The 25,871-nt window shown below is 44.5% G+C and overlaps 1 protein-coding gene and 1 long non-coding RNA gene across 3 annotated transcripts; both read right to left on the reverse strand.

Moving 5' to 3' along the window:
• Positions 1–2,634: 2,634 nt before the first annotated feature.
• DEDD2 (death effector domain containing 2) lies at positions 2,635–23,605 on the reverse strand. Of its 2 annotated transcripts, none has more exons than XM_075190359.1 (5): positions 23,496–23,605; positions 13,331–13,865; positions 11,865–11,975; positions 11,616–11,741; positions 2,635–4,457 (listed from the first exon to the last, which is right to left on the reverse strand). In XM_075190359.1, the coding sequence occupies exons 2-5, from the start codon at positions 13,779–13,781 to the stop codon at positions 4,084–4,086; spliced, it is 1,062 nt and encodes a 353-aa protein (XP_075046460.1). In that variant the 5' UTR covers positions 13,782–13,865; positions 23,496–23,605; the 3' UTR covers positions 2,635–4,083. The 2 variants fall into 2 exon arrangements, with proteins under 2 accessions (XP_075046460.1, XP_075046461.1); XM_075190360.1 differs by having other exon boundaries at positions 13,331–13,793; positions 23,496–23,587.
• LOC142107160 (uncharacterized) lies at positions 5,063–11,609 on the reverse strand. The gene is made up of 2 exons (XR_012679889.1): positions 10,030–11,609; positions 5,063–8,984 (listed from the first exon to the last, which is right to left on the reverse strand). It is a non-coding gene; the product is annotated as an uncharacterized LOC142107160 (long non-coding RNA).
• Positions 23,606–25,871: the final 2,266 nt, after the last annotated feature.

Here is a 25,871-nt window from a genome sequence, read left to right on the forward strand (position 1 = left end):
TTGTGTAGCTCCCATAACCCATAGTTCCAAGTTTATATTGCATTACGTTTTCAAAGTTTATATTCTGCAATATCCTAAAGGGATAGGAAAGAGATGTGGTGACACACACCAAGGTATCTGGGTCTTTTCCCGAGTCTCTCTCTTGTTCTTGAAATTCCTCAACAGAAATGTTGGGTCCTCTGGGACGGTGTCACATATTTTACAAAATATTTAATGTCATTTTGTCACATTTAGTTTTCTAATACTGGTTTGTGCTCTCCGCTATATTATTTTGTTGACCGAACTGTCTTAACCAGAGAGATTTTCCTCTATTATAGCAATTCATCTTATCGTTGAGTGTGTCTGGAATGACTATAATCTAGCCTTCTCTTCCTCACCTTTTTTTGTATAACCAATTGCCAAGTTAGGTAAGCCGTGCACAGCCACTCGTGAATGGTCTCTTCTTTCCCTATTGGTGCCCATCACGCATGGATTTATTCTTTCAAGCTTAGACTCATGGCACTTGAGGCTTACCTTGTGGATACTACCACCTTCCATATCTATCCCTTATAATGATGCTTGGTGCTTAGGGTGCCCTGCTCCCAATCACCTAATAAGATTTTTCTCCTAAATCAACCATGAGCCTTAAAGTACATTCTTTTAACTGTATACAGCCTAAATTCCCAAAACAAAAGCAATATGTTGCTCCAATTCTTGTTAAAATCCAAAATGCTGGTAACTAAGGAGACTCACTTCAAACTCCCATACACACTTATAAACTTAGTATATCTTATGCAGATTGGAAAACCAAAGGAACGACCATGTCAATTCATAACAGAGTTCCTTTCTTGGTGAAGCCGTCGATATCAGACACTTTAGGTAGATTTATAATTATAATGAGAAAAACTTGGACATTTCTCTCACATTATCTGATCAATATGCTCCGCTCCTAATGTGGGACAGGATGCCTTCTTTAGGGACTTCTTACATAGTTTTAATCAGGATGTACAGGGCCAAATAATTTTAGAAGGCGACTTCAATGCTGTCCTCCATATGAAATGGGTTTACTCCTCTCCCTTGTAAACCAAAGTTTGCATATGGGTAAAAAGTCTAAATCTTTTTGTGGATTCATGATTTTTGACGTGTGAAGGGTTATGCACCGTTGATGAGAGTCTACTCATTTCTCTCCACCAAATAACTTATATAATAGAATAAATCTAAGGAGAGTAGATCGTCTTACAACACAAACTAATTGGAATCTCGTTCTCGTGTCCACTTGTCCTCTCCTATGTCCTCTATCGCCTTTTAAAAATTGGTCAACACTCCCGATCAGACTGGATCTCACTCTGTTGGTTTGTATACCTGGCTTTGAGGCTGTATCTTATTATGTTCCTGCCCATTATATTCTTGTTATGTTGAATTATTCACAAAGCTTATTTAAAAAAAAAAAAAATAATAATACCCCAATATAAAATCACTCAATGGTGCCATGGGCATCTACAAGGTCTACCACTGTCTGAAATTGTACAGGAGGGACAGCAGCACCAATCTTCAATAAGTGTCAAATGATACATGGTTGATGGTGGCATAAACCGCAGTCTGGGGCATCGCTCCAGCATCTCTCATAAATGCTTGATTGCGTTCAGTTCTAGTAACGGAGGTGGTCATGGAAAATCCAGCTCATCAAACATTGACTACAAGCTCTCTGGATAGGGGCATTGTCATCATGAAAGACATCCCTGCAATATGGTGTAAAGTTGATCGCTCACTACCAATAAGAGGATGAAACTACAATTAAATGAACGACTACACCCAAATTCAAACAGTAAATAGCGCCCCGCAACATTACAGACTAACTGAACCCTTCACTGTTTGAAACCAGCACTCAAGGGTGTAAGATTCTTTAGGTTGGTGGCTGAGATGCATGTCAAGAAAATGGTGAAAGATGAATCTGACCATATCAATGGTTGGTACTCCATTGCCTGTGTCACCATTAGGCTAAACCATTTTGTTATGCTACCCACGTCACAGCACTGGGCTTATGGGTTCAATTCTGGGCAGGGCCCTATCTGTGTGGAGTTTGTATGTTCTGCCCGTGTTTGTTGGGTGCGCCAATTTTCTCCCACAGTCCAATATATAAATATATATATATATATATATACACATACATATACATATATATATATACACACACACATATACATATATATATATACACACACATATATATATATATATATATATATATATATATATATATATATATTCACACACACACACACACACAACATACCGCTTGTGCTCTTCGAAAAAAATGCACCCTAGTGTGAGAGGGGAGTAGGGAATTTAAACTAAACTCTAATGGGTCAGGGACTGCGGTGAACGACTATATGTCCTCTGTACAGTGCTGTGTAATATGGTCAGCGCTATTAAACAATTCCTTTTTTTTTTTTTTTTTTTTTTCATTTTATCCAACATCATCTACTTTCAGCAACTGGACAAGTTTACACATCACAGGTTGATAGGTATGAAATTTCAGCTTTGTTGTGTTTCCATAGCAACTACGTAGAACATCCTACAGCCGCGGGCGGTTGTTTTCATTTTTACACCATTTTATTTGAGTAACGAGAAGCAATGTAAAACCATGAGAATCAATAGTGAACATTATTTTCTTTATTTACAAGAAACATTTAGACTTTTTTTTTTTGTGTTACAAAAACATTTTACAAAGCTTTCCCTGAAAGCCTCATATTTACACAATAAAAATAAAAGAAAATAAAAAATCCCTTTTAGTCGGGATCCAGTACAAAGAGCAAGGATTAATAAAAAGTCAAAGTGATGGGAAGAAGCTAAATAACAAAACAAGGATAAAGTTAATTACATCCCACGCCTTGACAAATATGTACAGAAAGATGCATTGTGCTGCTGCTGGCACTTACACAGGCCCATCCTACTAGCCAGCAGCACACAGGTTTACCAGTCTAGTATGGGGTCATTTAGTGCACTTGGCATCTACACATAGTAGAAGACGGTCATTTTTGGGCTGAATCAATATCCTCTCAGTATGAGCCATCAATATCATTAACAAAAGTAATTTTATGGCCTCTTCAACCGATAGACTAAGTATTGCTTCAGTACACACAATGGGTAGGATACAAGTATACTTGTAATAGAACCCTACAACATCCTTTAATGACATGTCCCCATCTGTGTGGCTAGATCCACAAGTGGATACTGGGATAAAGCCACGAGGTAGAGCCTGCACATACAAGACGGTAGAATGTACCCAGATGTCAGAGACAACAGGTCGGGATCTATAGCTTTGAAAATGTTGCTTTTCAACGTTCCAAACCCTTCTCCTTGACACACTGTTATTGAGATATATTTATCTTTATTTTGTACATATTTGTTACATTTTCTGAAATAATTTGTTGCAGTAAATCTATACTTTCAAAATAAACTTTCCATAGAGGGCACATAAAGAATATACTTAAACCTCTAAAGTCAAATTACTAATCTTCCCTGAACTCACAAACAATCTCAAGTGTCCATCACACTTACATTTGTAAATTAAATGGAATCCAAGGACTGAGCGTTTTGAGATAAGAAACAAAAATTAAACACAAAATAAACCAGATATCCAGTGGCGTACAATGTGAAAAGGTAATAAACTCCTTCCCACATCAGGAAACTTCCCTACGGCACTTGTAATAGCAATCTTTACAAGTCGTCCCTAGGAATTCACGTTTCCAGGCAAGATGTGAATTGTCACTTAGTTTTCTACCTGTAGCCATCATATCAGCCCTGTTTCAGCAAGGGACAACCCCTTGAAGATTGTCAGCTCTTGGAGTTACTGGCTCTGATATGACGGCTTAGGAGCGTTTTACCTTTTCCTACTTCTTGAAAAATGCCCCCACAAATTCAAAATGTTCAAGTACTTGTCTATTCTTCAGAAGGAGAAGCACAGACTTGGAAGGCTAATAAAGCAGAGACGCAGCTGAAACTCTTTTTAAATATTCTGTATTCCCAGTGACCAGCAGGCACAGTAAATATACTTCTGCACTCCAAAGAGCACAAAATACAGTCTCAAGTTTGGAGAAAAGTTCAACTTGAAGGCTGAGAAACATTCTCCAACAGCAGTCTCCGGCCTTCCTCATAATCATCCTCATCTACATTAACGAGGAGCTGAATGCTCTCCTGTCCTACAGCTTCTTTTAGAGAGTCTGTAATGAAAACACCCTTCAGGGCTTCCAACAAGGAGCCGTTCATGTAGTCCGTCCAGAAGGCATCAAGGTAAGACAGCTCTGAGAACTTTATATCACAGATGATCGAGCCCAGGTCTCGGGATTTTAGCACAGTGTTGGACTGGCTGAACAGATCAAAGCGTTTCTCCATTGGATCCTGCTTCACAGACAGCACGTTCTGGCTCAGGATTGAGCCGTGCTGGCAGTATTCAGCTCGAACACGCAATCGGATTCCTGGAAAGAAGAGGTAGGTAAAAGGAAGAGGGAAAAACAACAAAAAAAATACAGGGTCCATTAAAATAAAATCACATACCCAGAATTATAAACCATTGTCATGCAACTAGAAAATTAAGTGTATAATTTACCCTTCCAGATATGAAGGACCAGCAAAGCTATGAGAGCTCTAAAGCACTGAAGGAGCACATTGGAGTTACAAGATTGCAGCCAATATCACACTTTTTTTTTTTTTTTTTTAAATACAGAAAAACATTTATCCCCATTTTCCATCACAAGAACAAAATGTTAACAAAGTTACCAAAAACATCCCACTTTGATCTTTCACAACAACTCCGCGGATATGGTTGCAACATCGAATGGCTCTTGATAAAAAGATAAATCATATAGCTTTTACTGGATTTTTAAGTTACATTTTAAACTACAAAAATAGAGTTTGAAGGTCTGAGCAAATCCCATACAACTTAAAGGATAATTCCAACTTTAAAATCGTATCTTTCCAAAGAAATGCTTTATTTTTTTAATTAGAAATACTTTTTGGAGGTTCTTCTGTGAATAACGGGTGTAGGTTTCTGGCCGTGTAGGATTTCATGATGCAGTTCTAATGGGGGGTGGGAGGGAGGGGGTAAACTACATTCACGTAATCCATTGCGAACATGCATCTACTACCAGCACTAAACAATCTGTGATATCACCCAGCTGCCTGCAGCATGGATCCATCAGATAAGGAATGAATCATGCACAGAGCCAATACCTGCAGAGAAGATGACACAAAATGGAGTTTGAAGTGGGATAAGGTGGGACTTACAGTCCCAAAGCTGCATAGCAGGGTTACCCAGCGGAACAGAACTAAACAATATTACTCTACAAGAGGCCAGACATCAGTGGATCCTCTAAACTAGGGCTCACAGGTACAAGATAATATGTATGTTTGGGGGCAATGTATTTAATGGAAGTCATTGCTTGAAAGTGGAATTATCCTTTAAATCGCTGAACAAATAGGTTGTTACATACGCTTACAAGTGATTTTTTTTTCCTCTTTATTTTTTCTCTTTTCTTGTTGAAGGTCAACCTGTAGAAGTATTTAACCAAGAGTGCAAAATAGAACATTTTGGTTGTCTCCAAACAAATGACATCTCTCCAAAGTGCAAAATCATTAAGTGAAGGAAAAACCCAGAAAATTATATTGCCAACTCTGCTTCCTATCAGAAGGAATACACCCATTTTTTCTGATGTTAGAGGGTGCGACAACCAGTCAATACAACAAACCCTCTTCAGAGTAAAAGGTCTCCATATAGATAAAGTAATGATCACACAAGTCAATGCACTTAATAAAATGGTTGTTGTGGCCGACAACAGAACAAGAGGGGGCATCAAAAGGGCACAAATGCCATAAATGTTGTATGTCCACTGTTTGGCTTATACTGAATACAGACCATTTGTAGGTAGACACAATAGATATGTAGCATTGCTTTAGGAGAACAGCAGCAGAGGAAGCAGCTATGGGAGATTCTACCAGTAAGTGGTGACACTGGGGGAAGATGGAGAATGCAATACATATGTTATTGTACTGGCTCCATAAATGGCAGATTAGGCTACTATTCTGCTTGCATAACATAGCAATATTCTTCATGACCGTCAGATCTATTATATTAAAAATAATTACTTCAACGTAACGAACTATAAAATACCAGTTCGGCCATATGTTATCCTTGTACAAACCGATACCAGTTTGGACAGATGAGACCGCTAAGGTCTTACTCTATCAACGCTAAATATTTCACTGTACTCAATCATACATTTCAAAAAAATGTTTAGATTCTGCCGATACACATTGTGGCTTTACACGGCTCTCTTCTGATTTATTCACATGGCAGATCAAGTGTACAGTCTTGACCAGTTTGTACTGAAACTCACTTGAGCTGTTGAAAACATTAGTGAGATTTTGTGGCAGATTTAAGTTTAGCAAATTCAGAACACCTTCAGAAATTGGTGCTGTGCCTGCTCTTGGCAAGTGTAAGTGTGTGTGTAGGGGGGGGCACAGGATGCTGTGTTTAAGAATAAAACATTTCTTACATGCGTCAAAAAAGAGCTCCTTATCAACACTCTTAAGTCTTGTTTGAAAAGAGTTTGTTGAAAAGTTTGCATTAAGTATTGTTGCCATCTCATAGATTTAAATAGATTTTTGGGGCCGTTTACGTTGAACAGATCAGATGCGTCACCACAGACAGACCAGCCCTTTCAGGATAGTTTCACAGACATCTGATTCGTAGAACTATCGATCCTTTTAGAGATCATTCACCTGAAGGGTTGCATATGCATACAAAAGCTTACACCCTCAATAGTTGTTGTCTGCAATTAGAATATTCAGAACACAATGGAGTGTGGAATTTTGGCATTATGAATCGCATTAACCAATGCATTGGTCCTTACGCAGTGTACCAAATGAAATGGGACTTACGCTAGCACTAAATGTTAAAAAGCCCATGGATATAGCACTGAAAAGTCTTGCCTGTCTGCGATGACCAAAATTAGGTTTTATTTAAGTACATAGAAATAACGGACGGAATTCAAACACAGATTCAGTTTTAAATAAAGTTCCCATGTATAGTAGTTAATTGCCAAAAACAAATAGTTTACCAAGTTTTACAAATCACAAGCTTACTGTAGTGTATGTTACAGAAAATTAAGGACTAACAATTTTCTTGACTGCTTGTAAGCATTCAAACTGGTGACCCATAGTAGCAGAGCAATACTGAGCCTCACAGAAAGGGAAGGCTTTTTTTTTAATCGATTAAAGCACCCGTCACCTAACACAGTAAAGGCAACCACTTCTATTTTGTGGACTGAAATATCGACAATGATGCCAACCAAATGTCTGAATATATTGGTTCAGCTGACAAAATATCTCCACTATGTGTCAGCAATAACTATATTTTAGGCTGCCTTGATATGGTCAGCTGAATTAACAAACATACTGCATGTTATAATCAGGTTGTATAGAGGGAGAGTCTAGTTTTCAACATAAACATTTCCTGCATTTATCAGTCATGCAGGTAACTAAAAAAAAAAACAAAAAAAAAAAACACTTTGGTTTTGTGTGACTTGTTGCCACGAAGTCACCAGTCTGAGGACCATTGTGGTGCAGTCCTGTACTCTCTAGCAGCCAAGTAATGTCCTTGCACATAACTATCTGTAAAATTCTGTTTAGCAATGTGGTACAAATGTTATGCTTTATTAAAACAACACCCAAAATAAAAGAAAACCCCCAGACAGTTGACTTTAGGACCTTCTAACACAATGAATGTCCATGGTGAGAGAATTAACGTATCTGATGAGTGGAGCAGCTTGTATAATACAGCGCAGACTGAAGCAGAAACAAAACAAGCTTGTATTTTTGCTCCCATGTTTACCATTGAGTTGATGCCAGGCTGTCAGAGCAGCTTTTTAAGGGTTTTTTCCATTGGTCGTAACTGTGAACCGAGAGAAACAGATTGAGCTTTTGACAAAAACACAGAACATTTCTTTTCTAAGTAGCAAGTTATTCACTTTCACGACAAAGGTTTTTGTTTCTAATTTTTTTTTTTTTAATTATTATTTTTTTTCAAAAAAACACGAGGATATTTTTCTTTCACAAAAAAAAAATAATTACCGACTAGCAGGGTGGAAAAATAGTTTTGTAGCAGCAGATATCAGATTATAAAAGATCTGTCAGCGGAAAACTTGTCTGCTCACCAGACAGACTGGAGGGTCACTAACAAGGTTGCAGTTGGGAACCCTGCAACGTAAATTTATTTTCTCTAATAACGAATCACCATTTCACAGCCGTTCCTTCAATCGTTAAGAGGAAATCCTTAGCAGCCTTGTCTTGTATATACACAATTAAAATATGTATACAAACAGTTTAGGGAACTAAAATCACAACACAAGGGCTGTAGTTGAAGAAAATTGTAGGCATTAAGATCATGTTCAAACTAGAGATTGTATAAACCCGTAGTCCTATGAGCAGGTAAAATAGGACCTTTTATTTCTGGTATCTGCAGCAAATGGACAGTAGTCTAGCAAAGATTCTGTATGTGCATGAACAGCAGGCATATTGTCAGGTCAATGGATTCTTTCCTAGTATACGCAGCTGCAATAACACCAATTCTATGTAAAATACATCAGGGGTTCTAAGGTGGAAATAAGGAGGCATTTAATATCAGCTGCTGCCATTCAGGTGAACATTGAGTGGGGACAGGAAGCAGAATTATAAACATCACTCTCCCAACTCAAAACGTATACAAGAGGTGATTAACAGATCCCAGTATGTGGGTCCTGTATCTGCATGCAGAGGAGAAGAGACAGTGGCGGCCATGTTGTACTGATGTCTAGGGAACGCTATCTGCCGCAACTGGCTCTCACTTGTAGAAGGCATACATTTACCTTTGTTTTATCGTACGCTTGTATTTTTGAAGGGTAGAGCTCATGACCATTTCTTTAACAGAGAGATTTTCTCTCTTAAGCATCAACCTTTGCTCAGTAAACCTGGAATTTAAATTTTAGAGAAAGTCGACTGAAGAGAAGAGCAACATAACACCATGACATTTCAGAGGATACGTTTAGGAGGAGCACTTGGCTGTAATCAAAGGGATAGGAACATCTTAAAAGCGATCACGTACGTTTAAACTTTGTACACTTCTAATCAGCACCTGTCAATGCTATTCGTAGCAGAAACCATAAAAAACAAACAAAAAAAATTCTGTACCTGTCTATATCTAAAAGAAAACCTTTATAAGAGGCATAAAGGTATGTATTCAGGAGAAATGGGGTTAAAAGACATCCACAATGAACCCCTTTAACAAACAATCTACATGCACAAAATTGATCTGCTGGAAATGGGCTTCTCATGACAGACAGGTACATTTACAAAGGGTGCTGCTGGCCAGAAACTAAATGTCTCAAGTCAGGTTGCTTTACTATAGAGACATACTAGTGAGGTAGGACATATTTTACTCCTGCTTTGACACTTGCTTTCTAATCGTGTCACACGTCATAAAGAACAAAACCGTGACTGCTCCATGGTAGAGACAAAACTGCGGCTCCTCCGGCAGCACCAAGCATGTATTGTAGAAGACTTTAGACAATGATGCAAGGAGTTTATTTCCTTTACTAAATGGAGCTTTTGACTGATATCTAATATACATATATCTACTGTCACCAGGAAACACCTGTGCTCTTTTTTATTGCTTCTGCACCAAAAAACGTTTTGCCAGTGCTGAATTAAAGAACAAAATACAGTGTATTTGAACGCTTGATCTTTATAAAAGTCTGTCTCATTGAAGGCACCATGTTAAAAATAAAATGAATATTCCAAAAGGACAATTAGTAGAGAATGTTTTCTTTACTGAAGCAATCATAGTGGGTAACATGCAATGAATCTCTCCAGCACTGAAAAGATCTACAATGTCCATTTCCATCACTGTCACAGGGGGTCTGCAGCACACTGCAGTGTTACATAGCCCGTCTGCCAGTGAGAAATGGTTAAAGAGAAAGGAAAAAAACACGACACTGAAGAGTTGAAAGGTCTTACTGTTTTATCCACGCAGCACAGATTTGAAGATTTGTTTTATGTATTTACTAGTTTAATTAGTAAATGTCTTCTCAAGCAATCATTTCCTGAAACTGTCAAAATGTGAGAAAATGTTGGAGCAGAGACAAATTAGACAAGACACATTAAACTGGCACCTTGTTCCAAGGAAAACACTGAATGGGGGGCGAACAGACTTGCACGGTGTAATGAAGGACTGTAGGGCGGATTTAATGGTTGAATTAGTAGTTTACAGTTAGGAAATTTTAAGTAACGACAACACAGCAGCAAGTGACTGCTCCGATTGCTGATGGAAATGCCAAAGTGGTACTGTCACTAGCGGTGTAAGCATTAAGCAGTCATTCTTCATGTCATGCTGCAACAACTACATACTGACATCACATGGGAAAATACAACTTGAGGGATCTGCATCTAACTTTTAAAAGTACATTATGTATGCAAAAGCACATACATTGTCCTTGTGATAAGGAAGCCAACTCATGCTGGAAAACTCTTAAAAGACTGCAGTCCTTCCAGGACACACATTAAATTGCCAGAAGAGTGCAACATTTTTTATTTTTTAAAGAAGATGTATAAGCTGGAGAGCATTAAAGAATAATTTCACCCAAAACTGAAAACTCAGGTTTGGATGGAAACCAGTCCTAAAAGGTTACTTACACTGCGCCTGGAGCCACAGTCCAGCAATATCCGCTGCCTGGTCCTTCTGACACGTTGACAGGCAGCGTGTTGTTCACGGACAAAACCCCCCCGCCTGACGGAGCGAGTGGAGAATTGGGAGGTGCAAGGCTTGGGGAACCCACAGGATAACCTGACTGACAGACCTCACATAAGTAACCCTTTGGAACAGGGAAACGCCGCCTAAACTTCAGTTTTAGGTGAAATTATTCATTAATGACAACGTTTGCAACTCTAAAGTAATACAGTTCTTAACAGAAAAGAAAGTCCTATCAATTTGTACACAAGGAACTCTACTCCACTTAACTGGTATTTTCAAAACGCCAATGCTTGATGCTGTGTTTGTTTCTTTTTTTTGCTTGTTTAATGTAATAAGAGTGTGGTGCACTTCACTAGGCAAGAAACTACAGGTCAGTGAGGAAGGAGCACAACACAGACACCAGTGCAGCTTGCAATGCACAAATAACATCCAGTTAGAAGAACTGTGAATTAGCAACGTTGGGGGAAACACGATGAAGAGGTCAACGGATCCTCTAGACGGTGCCACAGCACTGCTTACTACGACCGCTAATCCATGCAGAGTCAGTGAAAACAACTAGTTATTTAGTATCGGAATGATTTAAAAGAGATTAATGCACTAAGAGAAGCTAGAATTACCGTGCAGTAGGGAAGGAAACAGTTAGTGGGCAGACAACAGCGAAACGTAGAGAGAGTCTGAACCACTGACAGAACTGAACATCACTCTAGTAGACTATTAGAGTCCCTTGCTTGACTGGGGCACCTGAGATGACTACACGTAAACTGTTCCCATTCAGGTCATGGATGATGTAGCACCTCAGAACAAGAGTCCTGAAAGCGGATGAAGACATACATGGAGTTATGGCCGTACTTACCACATGTTACTTTGGTCTGAGCAGTCTCGACCGGCTGGGAAACACTGCTCACTTTGTTCTTTTTAGGTCTTGAGCAGCGACCCCTCTTTACATTTCCTACCCGCTTTCTTTTGTTGCCACTGGAACCTGAAAAAAAAATATGTTTTTTAATGACATCCAACTATTTGGTCATAAATATACACAGATTAATATAGTATTTATCATTTTAATCTCAGATGGAAAAAAAATAAATTGTAATTGAGCGCCTACCTGTTTCCCAGTTTTCTTCATTCGTTTGTGAGGGCGCTGGATTTAAACATTCATCCATCTGTTTGCCAGATTCTACAACTGAAGGACCGTATGTATACCTCTCAGGGGATACTGCAAAGTAGATGACAGAGAAAACTTTAAGGAACAAATACACAAAACATGACCCTAGTTTATGTAGTCTTCATTTATTAAATAATTTCAGATATCCTTTTTTCTGGTGGCAACAAATTTTCTTACCCAAAACAGCAACAGTTAACAAGATCATAACTTCTCCAATGAGCAGTGTATGAACAGGTGCTGGGCAAAATAATCAGATTATAATGCGGACATCCACATCCGCGCTTCTAGGTCACATAATAACCTGGAATGTGACACTGACTGGGTAAAACAAATCCTCACGTGGTAAAATGGATCAACTAAATCAGTGTTTCCAAAACCCAGCCCTCAGTTTTCCCATCTCTCTGCTGGAGCACAAGGTGTAGTCATTACTGACTGACACAATGTAAAAGATTCACAGGTGGTATAATGACCTGGAAAACCTGCACTGTTAGGGGTCCCCGAGGACTGGGTTTGGGAAACCCTGAACTACAACAAAATGACCTCCAAAGATTACACCATGTGTGGATCAACGTATGCTGCCTTAACAGTAACCACAACACACCTCAGTTACGATGACTTGATTAAAAGTAAATAAATAAAAAAAACTCTGCTTTATCTTAATAATAAAATACCTGGCACCTTTGCTTAGTAAATATGACCATAGTGTGTTTCTAACCACTTCAGGTCAGGAGTTTAGTTACAGAACATGGAAAAACTTAGCAAACACTGAAAGAGAAAATCTAAATAAGAAAAGTTTGAATAGAGATTGCCTTTAAAATAATTATTGCTCAAAGTCTGTAGTGCGGTAGTTTCCTGTTGCTGAATACAGTCCTCAAACACAAAAAGTGTTCTTAGACCTCTTCAAATCACCGGCATACAAGTAGAAGGGTAATTCATGACTGGATGCCATGACCATCGTAACTAACCAACCATGCACTAACCGGCTTTCGTTAGACAAACATAAGCTGCTGTGAAGTTTTAATGCTGGGAAATTGGAGACTATGAAGCCAACAATGGGTTCGGTTGAATAAAATATTTCACTTCTTTGAGGAAACAGAAAATACTTGAAAACCATCAAGTTGACCACAAGTGTTTAGCATCAAAATTCAGTTTCCTAGTTATTTTTAAACATTTGCTAGCACACGAATATAAATAGAAGTGGACTTCAGAGTGTGGTAATGAATGTGTATTAGCTATTAAGAGCTTTGTCTTTCTAAACAAATGATTTGGTAGCTACAGTTCTCAATTGTGTTTTTAGAGATAGAAGTTGTGCATAGGTCTGTCAGCAGATTTAGAGAATTACTATGAAGGGGGGAATACATTGTGATTTGGGATGTCCTGCGAGGTATACAGAACTATATCCTTACCTGTGCGGGGTCTTTTCAATGAGACATAAGGGAGGAGGTCATGTCGTGTCAATACCCGCAACAGCTGAAGCAGGTGTGTGAAGGTGGTCTCGTCCCAATTTCCTCTACGCTCCAGTTCAAGAAGTAGTTCAGTGCCATTTTTAGGTCTCCATATGTCTGGAGTGTCTAAGTGATCACTGGTGTTAGTGCCACGGTTCCACCTCTGCCATGCAACCAACAGGGCACTAGTCGGCATTTCATCACCTTCTTCCACTGTCCAGATACGAGGGTCCAGAGGGTGGGTAAAGGGATGAGATTCGTTCAACAGGAAAGACAGGGCATCGATATCACTCTCTGTTAACTGGGAGCCAATGACATCAAACATGCGATGCAGGGAGAGCATGCCATAGTATTCCAGGCATTCTTCCTCCTCCCAGGGCTGAGAGAGCACAGACTTCCTGACTCCAGCCATTCTGATTTATCCCTTCAGGTGGATAACACAGTTAGATTGACAATCAATGCAATACAACCACTGCCAAACACAGAACGACAGATTCTAAAAGGGAAATAAAACAAGACTATTAGTGCCAGGGAACAGCTCACATGATATATACACCAGATTGTGAATCATAGGCTTGAAACAGCAGCAGTGAGTGTCAGCTAAACACAGTTACTGGAACCTCATTAAAAAAAGTTACAACACAAAAATGTTCAAGAGATAAAAAAAAAAAAAAAAGCGAAATAATCAATATTACCCATGCAAATCGGATTGTGCACTAAATAGGACAGTAGAACAGGACAGTCTGTAAAACTTGAGGTGTACCTCTTTTGGGTTGTGTCTTTGAAGTCTACTGCTGTAGACCGCAAATATTAAGACCCATGAGGCGAGGTGAGGACTTCACCCCAGCTACATAATTATCTTATGGTTAGGTAGCATCTTAGTGAGGGGATTATAGTGGAGCTGGACAAGCAAGGAACACACCGGGGTTTTTAAAGTATATTCCATATTGAAGAGACGGCTCCTACAGGGAGAAGAGTAAGCACTCCTTCGATGCACCTTTGGAAAATACACAGAGATTTAATAAGATAGTTTTCTCAGCAACTGCTGCATGGGGCCCTCCTTTTCTAAAGCAACAGAAAGCTGCAAAGATTTACTAGCGCTGCACTGTGAATGGAATGCTTAATGATCAATAAACCAGGAGTAATCCCATCCATAAGCCATTCATTAATCACTGCTGACTTCATTATCCCACAGGCGAATCATATATATTCGCCACCCTGACAAAAGTGTCTTAATAAGGACACCGAAAATATAGCTCATTTCCGTCAATCTATAAATATACAACAGGTTAATTCAGCACCGCTCTGATCAATGATGTCTATACAGCTGTTAATATTAATCCAATACCCTGGTGTGTCTTCCATGTACAGCTAAAGCACGCAAAGTTTCACCCACAGGTCCACTTGTAATAGATGATTCTAGCCTATCTGCAGTCACAGAACTTGCTCCACACACAAACCAACCCCCACTGCCTGGATTAATCAGGCCTACCCCATGACAAGACACAGAGGGGCAAGATGGGAAATAATGCAAGCCTGGGAAACAGCGATGACACCACATGAACTGCAGGTAAAAGCAAATAAATGGGACATAAAAACATTATAATATTGAGCCTGTAAGATCGCAGGGAACATTTCTTGATAACATAGATGCCAACTGTTTCCGGCTCCAAGCATAGAATAGGTTGTATAACCGGGCTACAACCTATGAAATGCCCCATATCTAAGTAACTTTACTGTATCTTGTGTTATTCTTAAGGTAAAGTACAAACAGGTGGCCTTGCATTCACAATTCAATAAATACAGTGTAAATGGTTTCATTAGAGGTGAGAGATTAGAAAATTGATTTGAAAGTGTTCTCTGTTGTGCTGTACCCTATAAGTCATTGTTAACTGATTTAATTAGGAACTCCATCTAAAGTTGTTTATCTGTAAAACAATTTTCCCCCAAATATGGGATTCCCACGCCTGGGATTCTTTCTTCAGTAACTGACCGATTTCACAGGCTGTGCCATCATGGAGAGCTCTGAATGAATAGAGAGATCAATGCAAAGTACATCCAGATCCCAGAACACTTTGTTCAATATGTCCCCTGACAACACTTTTTGAATGGCAAAATATCTTAGATATACAAATGGTGTGATTTGTAACTAACGTTACTCCCATCTATCTTTGATAGCTTTCTAACTACCTGAGAAATTAAGATTCTCTCTACTGGCGATGGTTATATACACAAGCCGTGCCCACAATCGTGTCATCTATTAACATCATTGGGTTTGAATTTTACCATATGGAAACCAATCCATCTCCATTTTACAGATACTGCTGGAGACACTCTCAACCAGAGTATTTAATAAAGATCAAAGATAAACAAGGTCTCAAACAAATCAATAAAAGTGGGCCCATCATTTAAACGCTAGGTGACATTTATGAAAGTTGTAATCCATACAATGTGGTCATAGCAAGTTAACTACACGTATATTACTTGGTGTCTTTGGGACAGTTGATCACTGCTGCTGGCTTGGAGTATTTTACCTTGTGTAACTACTAGCATGAGACGAAACAGTGATCATATGGCTCAATGTTATTGGTGTAATTAGGTGATGTACTTATGATACCTATGATAACACCACAAGTATTATGTGAATAAGCCCTAAAACATTAAAGCCCAATACCATTAAACTAAGGCACAGGCCCAAACAAAAAAAATGCACCTTTGTATTGTATTAAGGAACATAAGAATGTATTTGCTCAACTGAGGAGTAGTGTAGTAACAAAAAACATAGAATCAAAACAGGGCGAGAGGCCAACTGTTGAAGGCTCCGAACCTCCCACATATAAAAGGACAAGGGCAGCAAGCTAAAAACTAAGAGCCATACCCCAAAGGAAAAAATAAAGAGGGTCAAGACTCCAAAAAAGAAGGGAGCAGGTAAAGCCCTAAAACTTCTAAATAATAAATAAAATAATAAAAAGTAATGGGTAGGCAGTTATAGGCTCCCAAACCTCACCTACAAAGTAAACAGGTTCCTGCAGAGCCCTCAGGCACATAACAGCTGTCTATGTACATCCCTATATCTGGGAGCTTCCTGTTTATTATTACAGCACCATTACAGCAGTTTGCGGGCATTCTTTACCCTCCAGTCAGTGCTGGCAACCACTGCCCTTCCTTAGGCACCCCAGGGGAATAAAAGGCTCTGTTTAACCCATAGATCACACAAAGACATGGACAACAACAGTTATTAAAAACCAGAGCCTGGAAATAAAGATAATACCAGTGATTATTCCCAAGGCAGAGGGAGGACATTCACAACCATCATTAATCCCTCAGGCACCACACCACTTATTACCCCTAATATCCTGTCATGATGGAAGACACCTTACACACTGAGGGCAGGTAGGAGCCAGTCACTGCCTCCCTTAACCCACCAAAATCAGTCAGGACAGCATTACCCCACCTGGGCCGTGAGGGCTCCGTGTCAGGGCAGAGGTACCCACACCTGGGCGGTGAGGGCTCAGTGTCAGGGCAGAGGTACCCACACCTGGGCGGTGAGGGCTCAGTGTCAGGGCAGAGGTACCCACACCTGGGCGGTGAGGGCTCAGTGTCAGGGCAGAGGTACCCACACCTGGGCGGTGAGGGCTCAGTGTCAGGGCAGAGGTACCCACACCTGGGCGGTGAGGGCTCAGTGTCAGGGCAGAGGTACCCACACCTGGGCGGTGAGGGCTCAGTGTCAGGGCAGAGGTACCCACACCTGGGCGGTGAGGGCTCAGTGTCAGGGCAGAGGTACCCACACCTGGGCGGTGAGGGCTCAGTGTCAGGGCAGAGGTACCCACACCTGGGCGGTGAGGGCTCAGTGTCAGGGCAGAGGTACCCACACCTGGGCGGTGAGGGCTCAGTGTCAGGGCAGAGGTACCCACACCTGGGCGGTGAGGGCTCAGTGTCAGGGCAGAGGTACCCACACCTGGGCGGTGAGGGCTCAGTGTCAGGACGGTATTACCCCACCTGGATATAGAGGGGTCAGTGTCAGGACGGTATTACCTCACCTGGATATAGAGGGGTCAGTGTCAGGACGGTATTACCTCACCTGGATATAGAGGGGTCAGTGTCAGGACGGTATTACCCCACCTGGATATAGAGGGGTCAGTGTCAGGACGGTATTACCTCACCTGGATATAGAGGGGTCAGTGTCAGGACGGTATTACCCCACCTGGGCACAGAGGGGTCAGTGTCAGGACGGTATTACCTCACCTGGGCACAGAGGGGTCAGTGTCAGGACGGTATTACCTCACCTGGGCACAGAGGGGTCAGTGTCAGGACGGTATTACCCCACCTGGGCACAGAGGGGTCAGTGTCAGGACGGTATTACCCCACCTGGGCACAGAGGGGTCAGTGTCAGGACGGTATTACCCCACCTGGGCACAGAGGGGTCAGTGTCAGGACGGTATTACCTCACCTGGGCACAGAGGGGTCAGTGTCAGGACGGTATTACCTCACCTGGGCACAGAGGGGTCAGTGTCAGGACGGTATTACCTCACCTGGATATAGAGGGGTCAGTGTCAGGACGGTATTACCTCACCTGGATATAGAGGGGTCAGTGTCAGGACGGTATTACCTCACCTGGATATAGAGGGGTCAGTGTCAGGACGGTATTACCTCACCTGGATATAGAGGGGTCAGTGTCAGGACGGTATTACCTCACCTGGATATAGAGGGGTCAGTGTCAGGACGGTATTACCCCACCTGGGCACAGAGGGGTCAGTGTCAGGACGGTATTACCCCACCTGGGCACAGAGGGGTCAGTGTCAGGACGGTATTACCCCACCTGGGCACAGAGGGGTCAGTGTCAGGACGGTATTACCCCACCTGGGCACAGAGGGGTCAGTGTCAGGACGGTATTACCCCACCTGGGCACAGAGGGGTCAGTGTCAGGACGGTATTACCCCACCTGGGCACAGAGGGGTCAGTGTCAGGACGGTATTACCCCACCTGGGCACAGAGGGGTCAGTGTCAGGACGGTATTACCCCACCTGGGCACAGAGGGGTCAGTGTCAGGACGGTATTACCCCACCTGGGCACAGAGGGGTCAGTGTCAGGACGGTATTACCCCACCTGGGCACAGAGGGGTCAGTGTCAGGACGGTATTACCCCACCTGGGCACAGAGGGGTCAGTGTCAGGACGGTATTACCCCACCTGGGCACAGAGGGGTCAGTGTCAGGACGGTATTACCCCACCTGGGCACAGAGGGGTCAGTGTCAGGACGGTATTACCCCACCTGGGCACAGAGGGGTCAGTGTCAGGACGGTATTACCCCACCTGGGCACAGAGGGGTCAGTGTCAGGACGGTATTACCCCACCTGGGCACAGAGGGGTCAGTGTCAGGACGGTATTACCCCACCTGGGCACAGAGGGGTCAGTGTCAGGACGGTATTACCCCACCTGGGCACAGAGGGGTCAGTGTCAGGACGGTATTACCCCACCTGGGCACAGAGGGGTCAGTGTCAGGACGGTATTACCCCACCTGGGCACAGAGGGGTCAGTGTCAGGACGGTATTACCCCACCTGGGCACAGAGGGGTCAGTGTCAGGACGGTATTACCCCACCTGGGCACAGAGGGGTCAGTGTCAGGACGGTATTACCCCACCTGGGCACAGAGGGGTCAGTGTCAGGACGGTATTACCCCACCTGGGCACAGAGGGGTCAGTGTCAGGACGGTATTACCCCACCTGGGCACAGAGGGGTCAGTGTCAGGACGGTATTACCCCACCTGGGCACAGAGGGGTCAGTGTCAGGATGGTATTACCCCACCTGGATATAGAGGGGTCAGTGTCAGGATGGTATTACCCCACCTGGGCACAGAGGGGTCAGTGTCAGGACGGTATTACCCCACCTGGGCACAGAGGGGGTCAGTGTCAGGACGGTATTACCCCACCTGGGCACAGAGGGGTCAGTGTCAGGACGGTATTACCCCACCTGGATATAGAGGGGTCAGTGTCAGGACGGTATTACCCTACCTGGATATAGAGGGGTCAGTGTCAGGACGGTATTACCTCACCTGGATATAGAGGGGTCAGTGTCAGGACGGTATTACCTCACCTGGATATAGAGGGGTCAGTGTCAGGACGGTATTACCTCACCTGGATATAGAGGGGTCAGTGTCAGGACGGTATTACCCCACCTGGATATAGAGGGGTCAGTGTCAGGACGGTATTACCTCACCTGGGCACAGAGGGGTCAGTGTCAGGACGGTATTACCCCACCTGGATATAGAGGGGTCAGTGTCAGGACGGTATTACCCTACCTGGATATAGAGGGGTCAGTGTCAGGACGGTATTACCTCACCTGGATATAGAGGGGTCAGTGTCAGGACGGTATTACCTCACCTGGATATAGAGGGGTCAGTGTCAGGACGGTATTACCTCACCTGGATATAGAGGGGTCAGTGTCAGGACGGTATTACCCTACCTGGATATAGAGGGGTCAGTGTCAGGACGGTATTACCTCACCTGGATATAGAGGGGTCAGTGTCAGGACGGTATTACCCCACCTGGATATAGAGGGGTCAGTGACGGTATTACCTCACCTGGGCACAGAGGGGTCAGTGTCAGGACGGTATTACCCCACCTGGATATAGAGGGGTCAGTGTCAGGACGGTATTACCTCACCTGGATATAGAGGGGTCAGTGTCAGGACGGTATTACCCCACCTGGATATAGAGGGGTCAGTGTCAGGACGGTATTACCCTACCTGGATATAGAGGGGTCAGTGTCAGGACGGTATTACCCTACCTGGATATAGAGGGGTCAGTGTCAGGACGGTATTACCCCACCTGGATATAGAGGGGTCAGTGTCAGGACGGTATTACCCCACCTGGATATAGAGGGGTCAGTGTCAGGACGGTATTACCCTACCTGGATATAGAGGGGTCAGTGTCAGGACGGTATTACCTCACCTGGATATAGAGGGGTCAGTGTCAGGACGGTATTACCCTACCTGGATATAGAGGGGTCAGTGTCAGGACGGTATTACCTCACCTGGATATAGAGGGGTCAGTGTCAGGACGGTATTACCCTACCTGGATATAGAGGGGTCAGTGTCAGGACGGTATTACCCTACCTGGATATAGAGGGGTCAGTGTCAGGACGGTATTACCTCACCTGGATATAGAGGGGTCAGTGTCAGGACGGTATTACCTCACCTGGATATAGAGGGGTCAGTGTCAGGACGGTATTACCTCACCTGGATATAGAGGGGTCAGTGTCAGGACGGTATTACCTCACCTGGATATAGAGGGGTCAGTGTCAGGACGGTATTACCTCACCTGGATATAGAGGGGTCAGTGTCAGGACGGTATTACCTCACCTGGATATAGAGTGGTCAGTGTCAGGACGGTATTACCCCACCTGGATATAGAGGGGTCAGTGTCAGGACGGTATTACCTCACCTGGGCACAGAGGGGTCAGTGTCAGGACGGTATTACCCCACCTGGATATAGAGGGGTCAGTGTCAGGACGGTATTACCCTACCTGGATATAGAGGGGTCAGTGTCAGGACGGTATTACCTCACCTGGATATAGAGGGGTCAGTGTCAGGACGGTATTACCCTACCTGGATATAGAGGGGTCAGTGTCAGGACGGTATTACCTCACCTGGATATAGAGGGGTCAGTGTCAGGACGGTATTACCCCACCTGGATATAGAGGGGTCAGTGTCAGGACGGTATTACCCTACCTGGATATAGAGGGGTCAGTGTCAGGACGGTATTACCCTACCTGGATATAGAGGGGTCAGTGTCAGGACGGTATTACCCCACCTGGATATAGAGGGGTCAGTGTCAGGACGGTATTACCCCACCTGGATATAGAGGGGTCAGTGTCAGGACGGTATTACCCTACCTGGATATAGAGGGGTCAGTGTCAGGACGGTATTACCTCACCTGGATATAGAGGGGTCAGTGTCAGGACGGTATTACCCTACCTGGATATAGAGGGGTCAGTGTCAGGACGGTATTACCTCACCTGGATATAGAGGGGTCAGTGTCAGGACGGTATTACCCTACCTGGATATAGAGGGGTCAGTGTCAGGACGGTATTACCTCACCTGGGCACAGAGGGGTCAGTGTCAGGACGGTATTACCCCACCTGGATATAGAGGGGTCAGTGTCAGGACGGTATTACCTCACCTGGGCACAGAGGGGTCAGTGTCAGGACGGTATTACCCCACCTGGATATAGAGGGGTCAGTGTCAGGACGGTATTACCCCACCTGGATATAGAGGGGTCAGTGTCAGGACGGTATTACCCCACCTGGGCACAGAGGGGTCAGTGTCAGGACGGTATTACCCCACCTGGGCACAGAGGGGTCAGTGTCAGGACGGTATTACCCCACCTGGGCACAGAGGGGTCAGTGTCAGGACGGTATTACCCCACCTGGGCACAGAGGGGTCAGTGTCAGGACGGTATTACCCCTTGGGGGGCAGGAAGGGGTCAGTATCAGGACGGTATTACCCTACCTGGATATAGAGGGGTCAGTGTCAGGACGGTATTACCCCACCTGGGCACAGAGGGGTCAGTGTCAGGACGGTATTACCCTACCTGGATATAGAGGGGTCAGTGTCAGGACGGTATTACCCTACCTGGATATAGAGGGGTCAGTGTCAGGACGGTATTACCCCACCTGGGCACAGAGGGGTCAGTATCAGGACGGTATTACCCCACCTGGGCACAGAGGGGTCAGTGTCAGGACGGTATTACCTCACCTGGGCACAGAGGGGTCAGTGTCAGGACGGTATTACCTCACCTGGGCACAGAGGGGTCAGTGTCAGGACGGTATTACCCCACCTGGATATAGAGGGGTCAGTGTCAGGACGGTATTACCCCACCTGGGCACAGAGGGGTCAGTGTCAGGACGGTATTACCCCACCTGGATATAGAGGGGTCAGTGTCAGGACGGTATTACCTCACCTGGGCACAGAGGGGTCAGTGTCAGGACGGTATTACCCCACCTGGGCACAGAGGGGTCAGTGTCAGGACGGTATTACCCCACCTGGATATAGAGGGGTCAGTGTCAGGACGGTATTACCTCACCTGGGCACAGAGGGGTCAGTGTCAGGACGGTATTACCTCACCTGGATATAGAGGGGTCAGTGTCAGGACGGTATTACCTCACCTGGATATAGAGGGGTCAGTGTCAGGACGGTATTACCCCACCTGGGCACAGAGGGGTCAGTGTCAGGACGGTATTACCCCACCTGGATATAGAGGGGTCAGTGTCAGGACGGTATTACCTCACCTGGATATAGAGGGGTCAGTGTCAGGACGGTATTACCCCACCTGGATATAGAGGGGTCAGTGTCAGGACGGTATTACCCCACCTGGGCACAGAGGGGTCAGTGTCAGGACGGTATTACCCCACCTGGATATAGAGGGGTCAGTGTCAGGACGGTATTACCCCACCTGGGCACAGAGGGGTCAGTGTCAGGACGGTATTACCTCACCTGGGCACAGAGGGGTCAGTGTCAGGACGGTATTACCCCACCTGGGCACAGAGGGGTCAGTATCAGGACGGTATTACCTCACCTGGGCACAGAGGGGTCAGTATCAGGACGGTATTACCTCACCTGGGCACAGAGGGGTCAGTGTCAGGACGGTATTACCCCACCTGGGCACAGAGGGGTCAGTGTCAGGACGGTATTACCCCACCTGGGCACAGAGGGGTCAGTATCAGGACGGTATTACCTCACCTGGGCACAGAGGGGTCAGTGTCAGGACGGTATTACCTCACCTGGATATAGAGGGGTCAGTGTCAGGACGGTATTACCTCACCTGGGCACAGAGGGGTCAGTATCAGGACGGTATTACCTCACCTGGGCACAGAGGGGTCAGTGTCAGGACGGTATTACCCCTTGGGGGGCAGGAAGGGGTCAGTATCAGGACGGTTACCTCTCAGGGACACATATGACATCACTATAGATGATTATTACCTCAGACCGGCCGAGCAGTAGGGTGTCTGACAGAACATAACCGCCCCCTCCCTCCACCGCTCACAAGTCGCCATTTTCCCCACCAACATCTCAGCCCCCTCTAGTGTCAAACTGTCCTAAATACCATAAATAACGCTGAGGTCCGCTTACCGCACACGGCTGCAGAGTGTCCGGGTAACGGAGGCCGCAGTCCGGTAACCGCAGCAGTTCGCAGCGTCTGGTATTTTCCACCTCCGGCGCATGCGCAGGAGCACGATGATGTCACAGACACAGATGGACCACGCCCCGAACCGCCATCTCGCGGCCCGCGCAGGCGCAGTGCTGGATTCCGAGTGAAGGCGGTGAACTGTCACGCAGCAAAGCCAGGCTTTTACACGTGACTCAGAGGGGACTGTGCAGCCAATCAGCGCTCGGCTATTGCACTGTTTACACAAGTGGTATTCACAGAAGCCAGATGCGCTGTTTACTGAGGCAGTGCGGAGAGCTCTGTGACTTGGTTGTTATGGAGACATAGTACAAGGGGCTTGTGTACCCCTTGATTTGGGGTTCTAAGGAGGCGGATGCAGCCAGGCCCAACACTAAACAAAGTTGGTGTTGTGCCCCGCTCACAGCTGTTCTGCACACCTGGCAGAGTGCTGCATGCATCTGACACTGGTGCATGCACTGCAAGGATGTTTTCGGGAAGGGGTCACCTAGTGCAGGCCTGTCCAACCTGCGGCCTCCAGGTGTTGTGAAACTACAAGCCCCAGCATGCTTTGCCAGTAGGCAGCCTGTTAATAGCTGGAAGGGCATGCTGGGACTTGTAGTTTCACAACATCTGGAGGGCCGCAGGTTGGACAGGCCTGACCTAGAGCCTCAGTGGTGCTAGGCATGGTCATGTCGCTATTAGCCGTAAGCTGACCAGGCTGTAGCCTAGGGCATAGGCAAACCGAGGGGGGTTCCTAGTGCCTGGAAACCCCCCTCCAAGCCTGGGGCACTGTATAATTGAGGTGGCTGGACCCTGCCCCCGCTTCACACAGCTTTGCTTGAAAAGGGAGAGCTGCGTACATCTAACATTAGTGCACGCAGCATTGCCCATGTATATTATGGGGATCGGAAGAGTTGGAGAGCAGCCAAGCACTGTCTAATATTATAGCTACGCCCCCATGCATGCTGGTCACGCCCACTGATGTGGAAACCCCTCTCTACAAATCCCGCCTTTGCCCCTGTAGGGTGTGAGGCTTTTGGGAGTGCAAAGTATGGCAGGGAGAAGAATAAACAGATTCATTTTCAAATATAAGAGAATTTTTGTGCTCCAAAGCAATAAGAAAAAAATTGTCGTAAAGGTTTTAATCCTGACGTATTCCCATGGTAAAGGCTGGAGACAGTGAGTCATCCTTGGACGGTCGCTTGAAGATAAGCAAGTTGGAGAGAGAAAAGGACAACGACGGGTGCAGCAGCTCCCACCCCCTCAACCTTCTAAGCTTCATCCTCAGTAGCACTCATTCCTGCCTCCAACCTGCTATCCCTCACCTTAATAAGTACACAGCCCCGTAACACTACCCAGTCAGCTATTCTGTTAAAGACCACAATTGTGTTTAGAAGTGACCACCTAATTGGTTGTTATCAAGTCATCCCTCCAAGTCTCACATTCATTAGGTAACAGGTTGGATACCGCCATAAAAGTTCACAAACTTATTTTCCTAAAAATAATGAAGTGTTAGATTATCACTAAGATCACTCATTTGTAGACATATAGTTAATAGTTGAATGGTAGAATGTTGACCTCAGGCTTAGAATAAGTGGGTGTATTGAGTTCTACATTAGATTGAACAATGGGACCACTGTGTAGCCAATCAGAGAGCGATGTGGAGGAGTACTGTAAGTGGGCTCCTCCTTCTGGTGGGCTATGGTGGAGTTGGCCACCCCTCCTGGTTTGATGGAAGGTATTATGGGAGACCTAGAAACCACAGACAACACTAGGAAGGGATCATCCCAAATCTGTTTCATTTCCTGGAATGTAGAGTCTACATTAATGGGAAATCTCTGATCCTGAATGGATGAAAGAGATTTGGGGTGAACGCCCACCTAGTGCTGCTCCCTGTACTTAGCAGGGGAGAGCTGGCAAATATTAGCCTAGGGGGCTAAACTTGACTCAGCAGTCTATTAGGAACATTTTAAATGAAAAAAAAAATGCAGGTTTCCCAGCGACCCAGCCCAAGGTAGGCCACTATGGGACCTGTCCGGGGGACAGATGCCCCCAGCCCAGCCCGCAACTGTGTGTTGACATATTTCACTCATTAAAACTCTCCTCCAAAGTAGGCAAATGGTGAGAAGTCATAATTACACAAATTGTAAAGTAGGTGCGATTTGCCTTGTTAGATGGAGTCATCAATACAGGCAGCGATTCAGACATCAGCGGGTTTGCATTTCAGAAACAATGATTTCACTGTTAAATCATTTTATAGGAAGGCAAGGATATAAAAATATAGGGCTAGGCATAGCTAATCAATGTGGAAGACAAAGTTATAAAATACCAAATTTTGT

The sequence above is a fragment of the Mixophyes fleayi genome, chromosome 11 (assembly GCF_038048845.1).
Source record: "Mixophyes fleayi isolate aMixFle1 chromosome 11, aMixFle1.hap1, whole genome shotgun sequence".
In the NCBI taxonomy this organism is placed as follows: domain Eukaryota; kingdom Metazoa; phylum Chordata; class Amphibia; order Anura; family Limnodynastidae; genus Mixophyes; species Mixophyes fleayi.

Bases quoted from the DNA above. Each gene is read 5' to 3' on its own strand.
- DEDD2 (XM_075190359.1), bottom strand. From the start codon at position 13,781: ATGGCTGGAGTCAGGAAGTCTGTGCTCTCTCAGCCCTGGGAGGAGGAA. The intron at 11,976-13,330 runs GTAAGGATATAG...TCTACTTTGCAG, and splicing joins ATTGAAAAGACCCCGCACAG to TATCCCCTGAGAGGTATACA. The intron at 11,742-11,864 runs GTAGGCGCTCAA...TTTTTTTTTCAG, and splicing joins TGAAGAAAACTGGGAAACAG to GTTCCAGTGGCAACAAAAGA.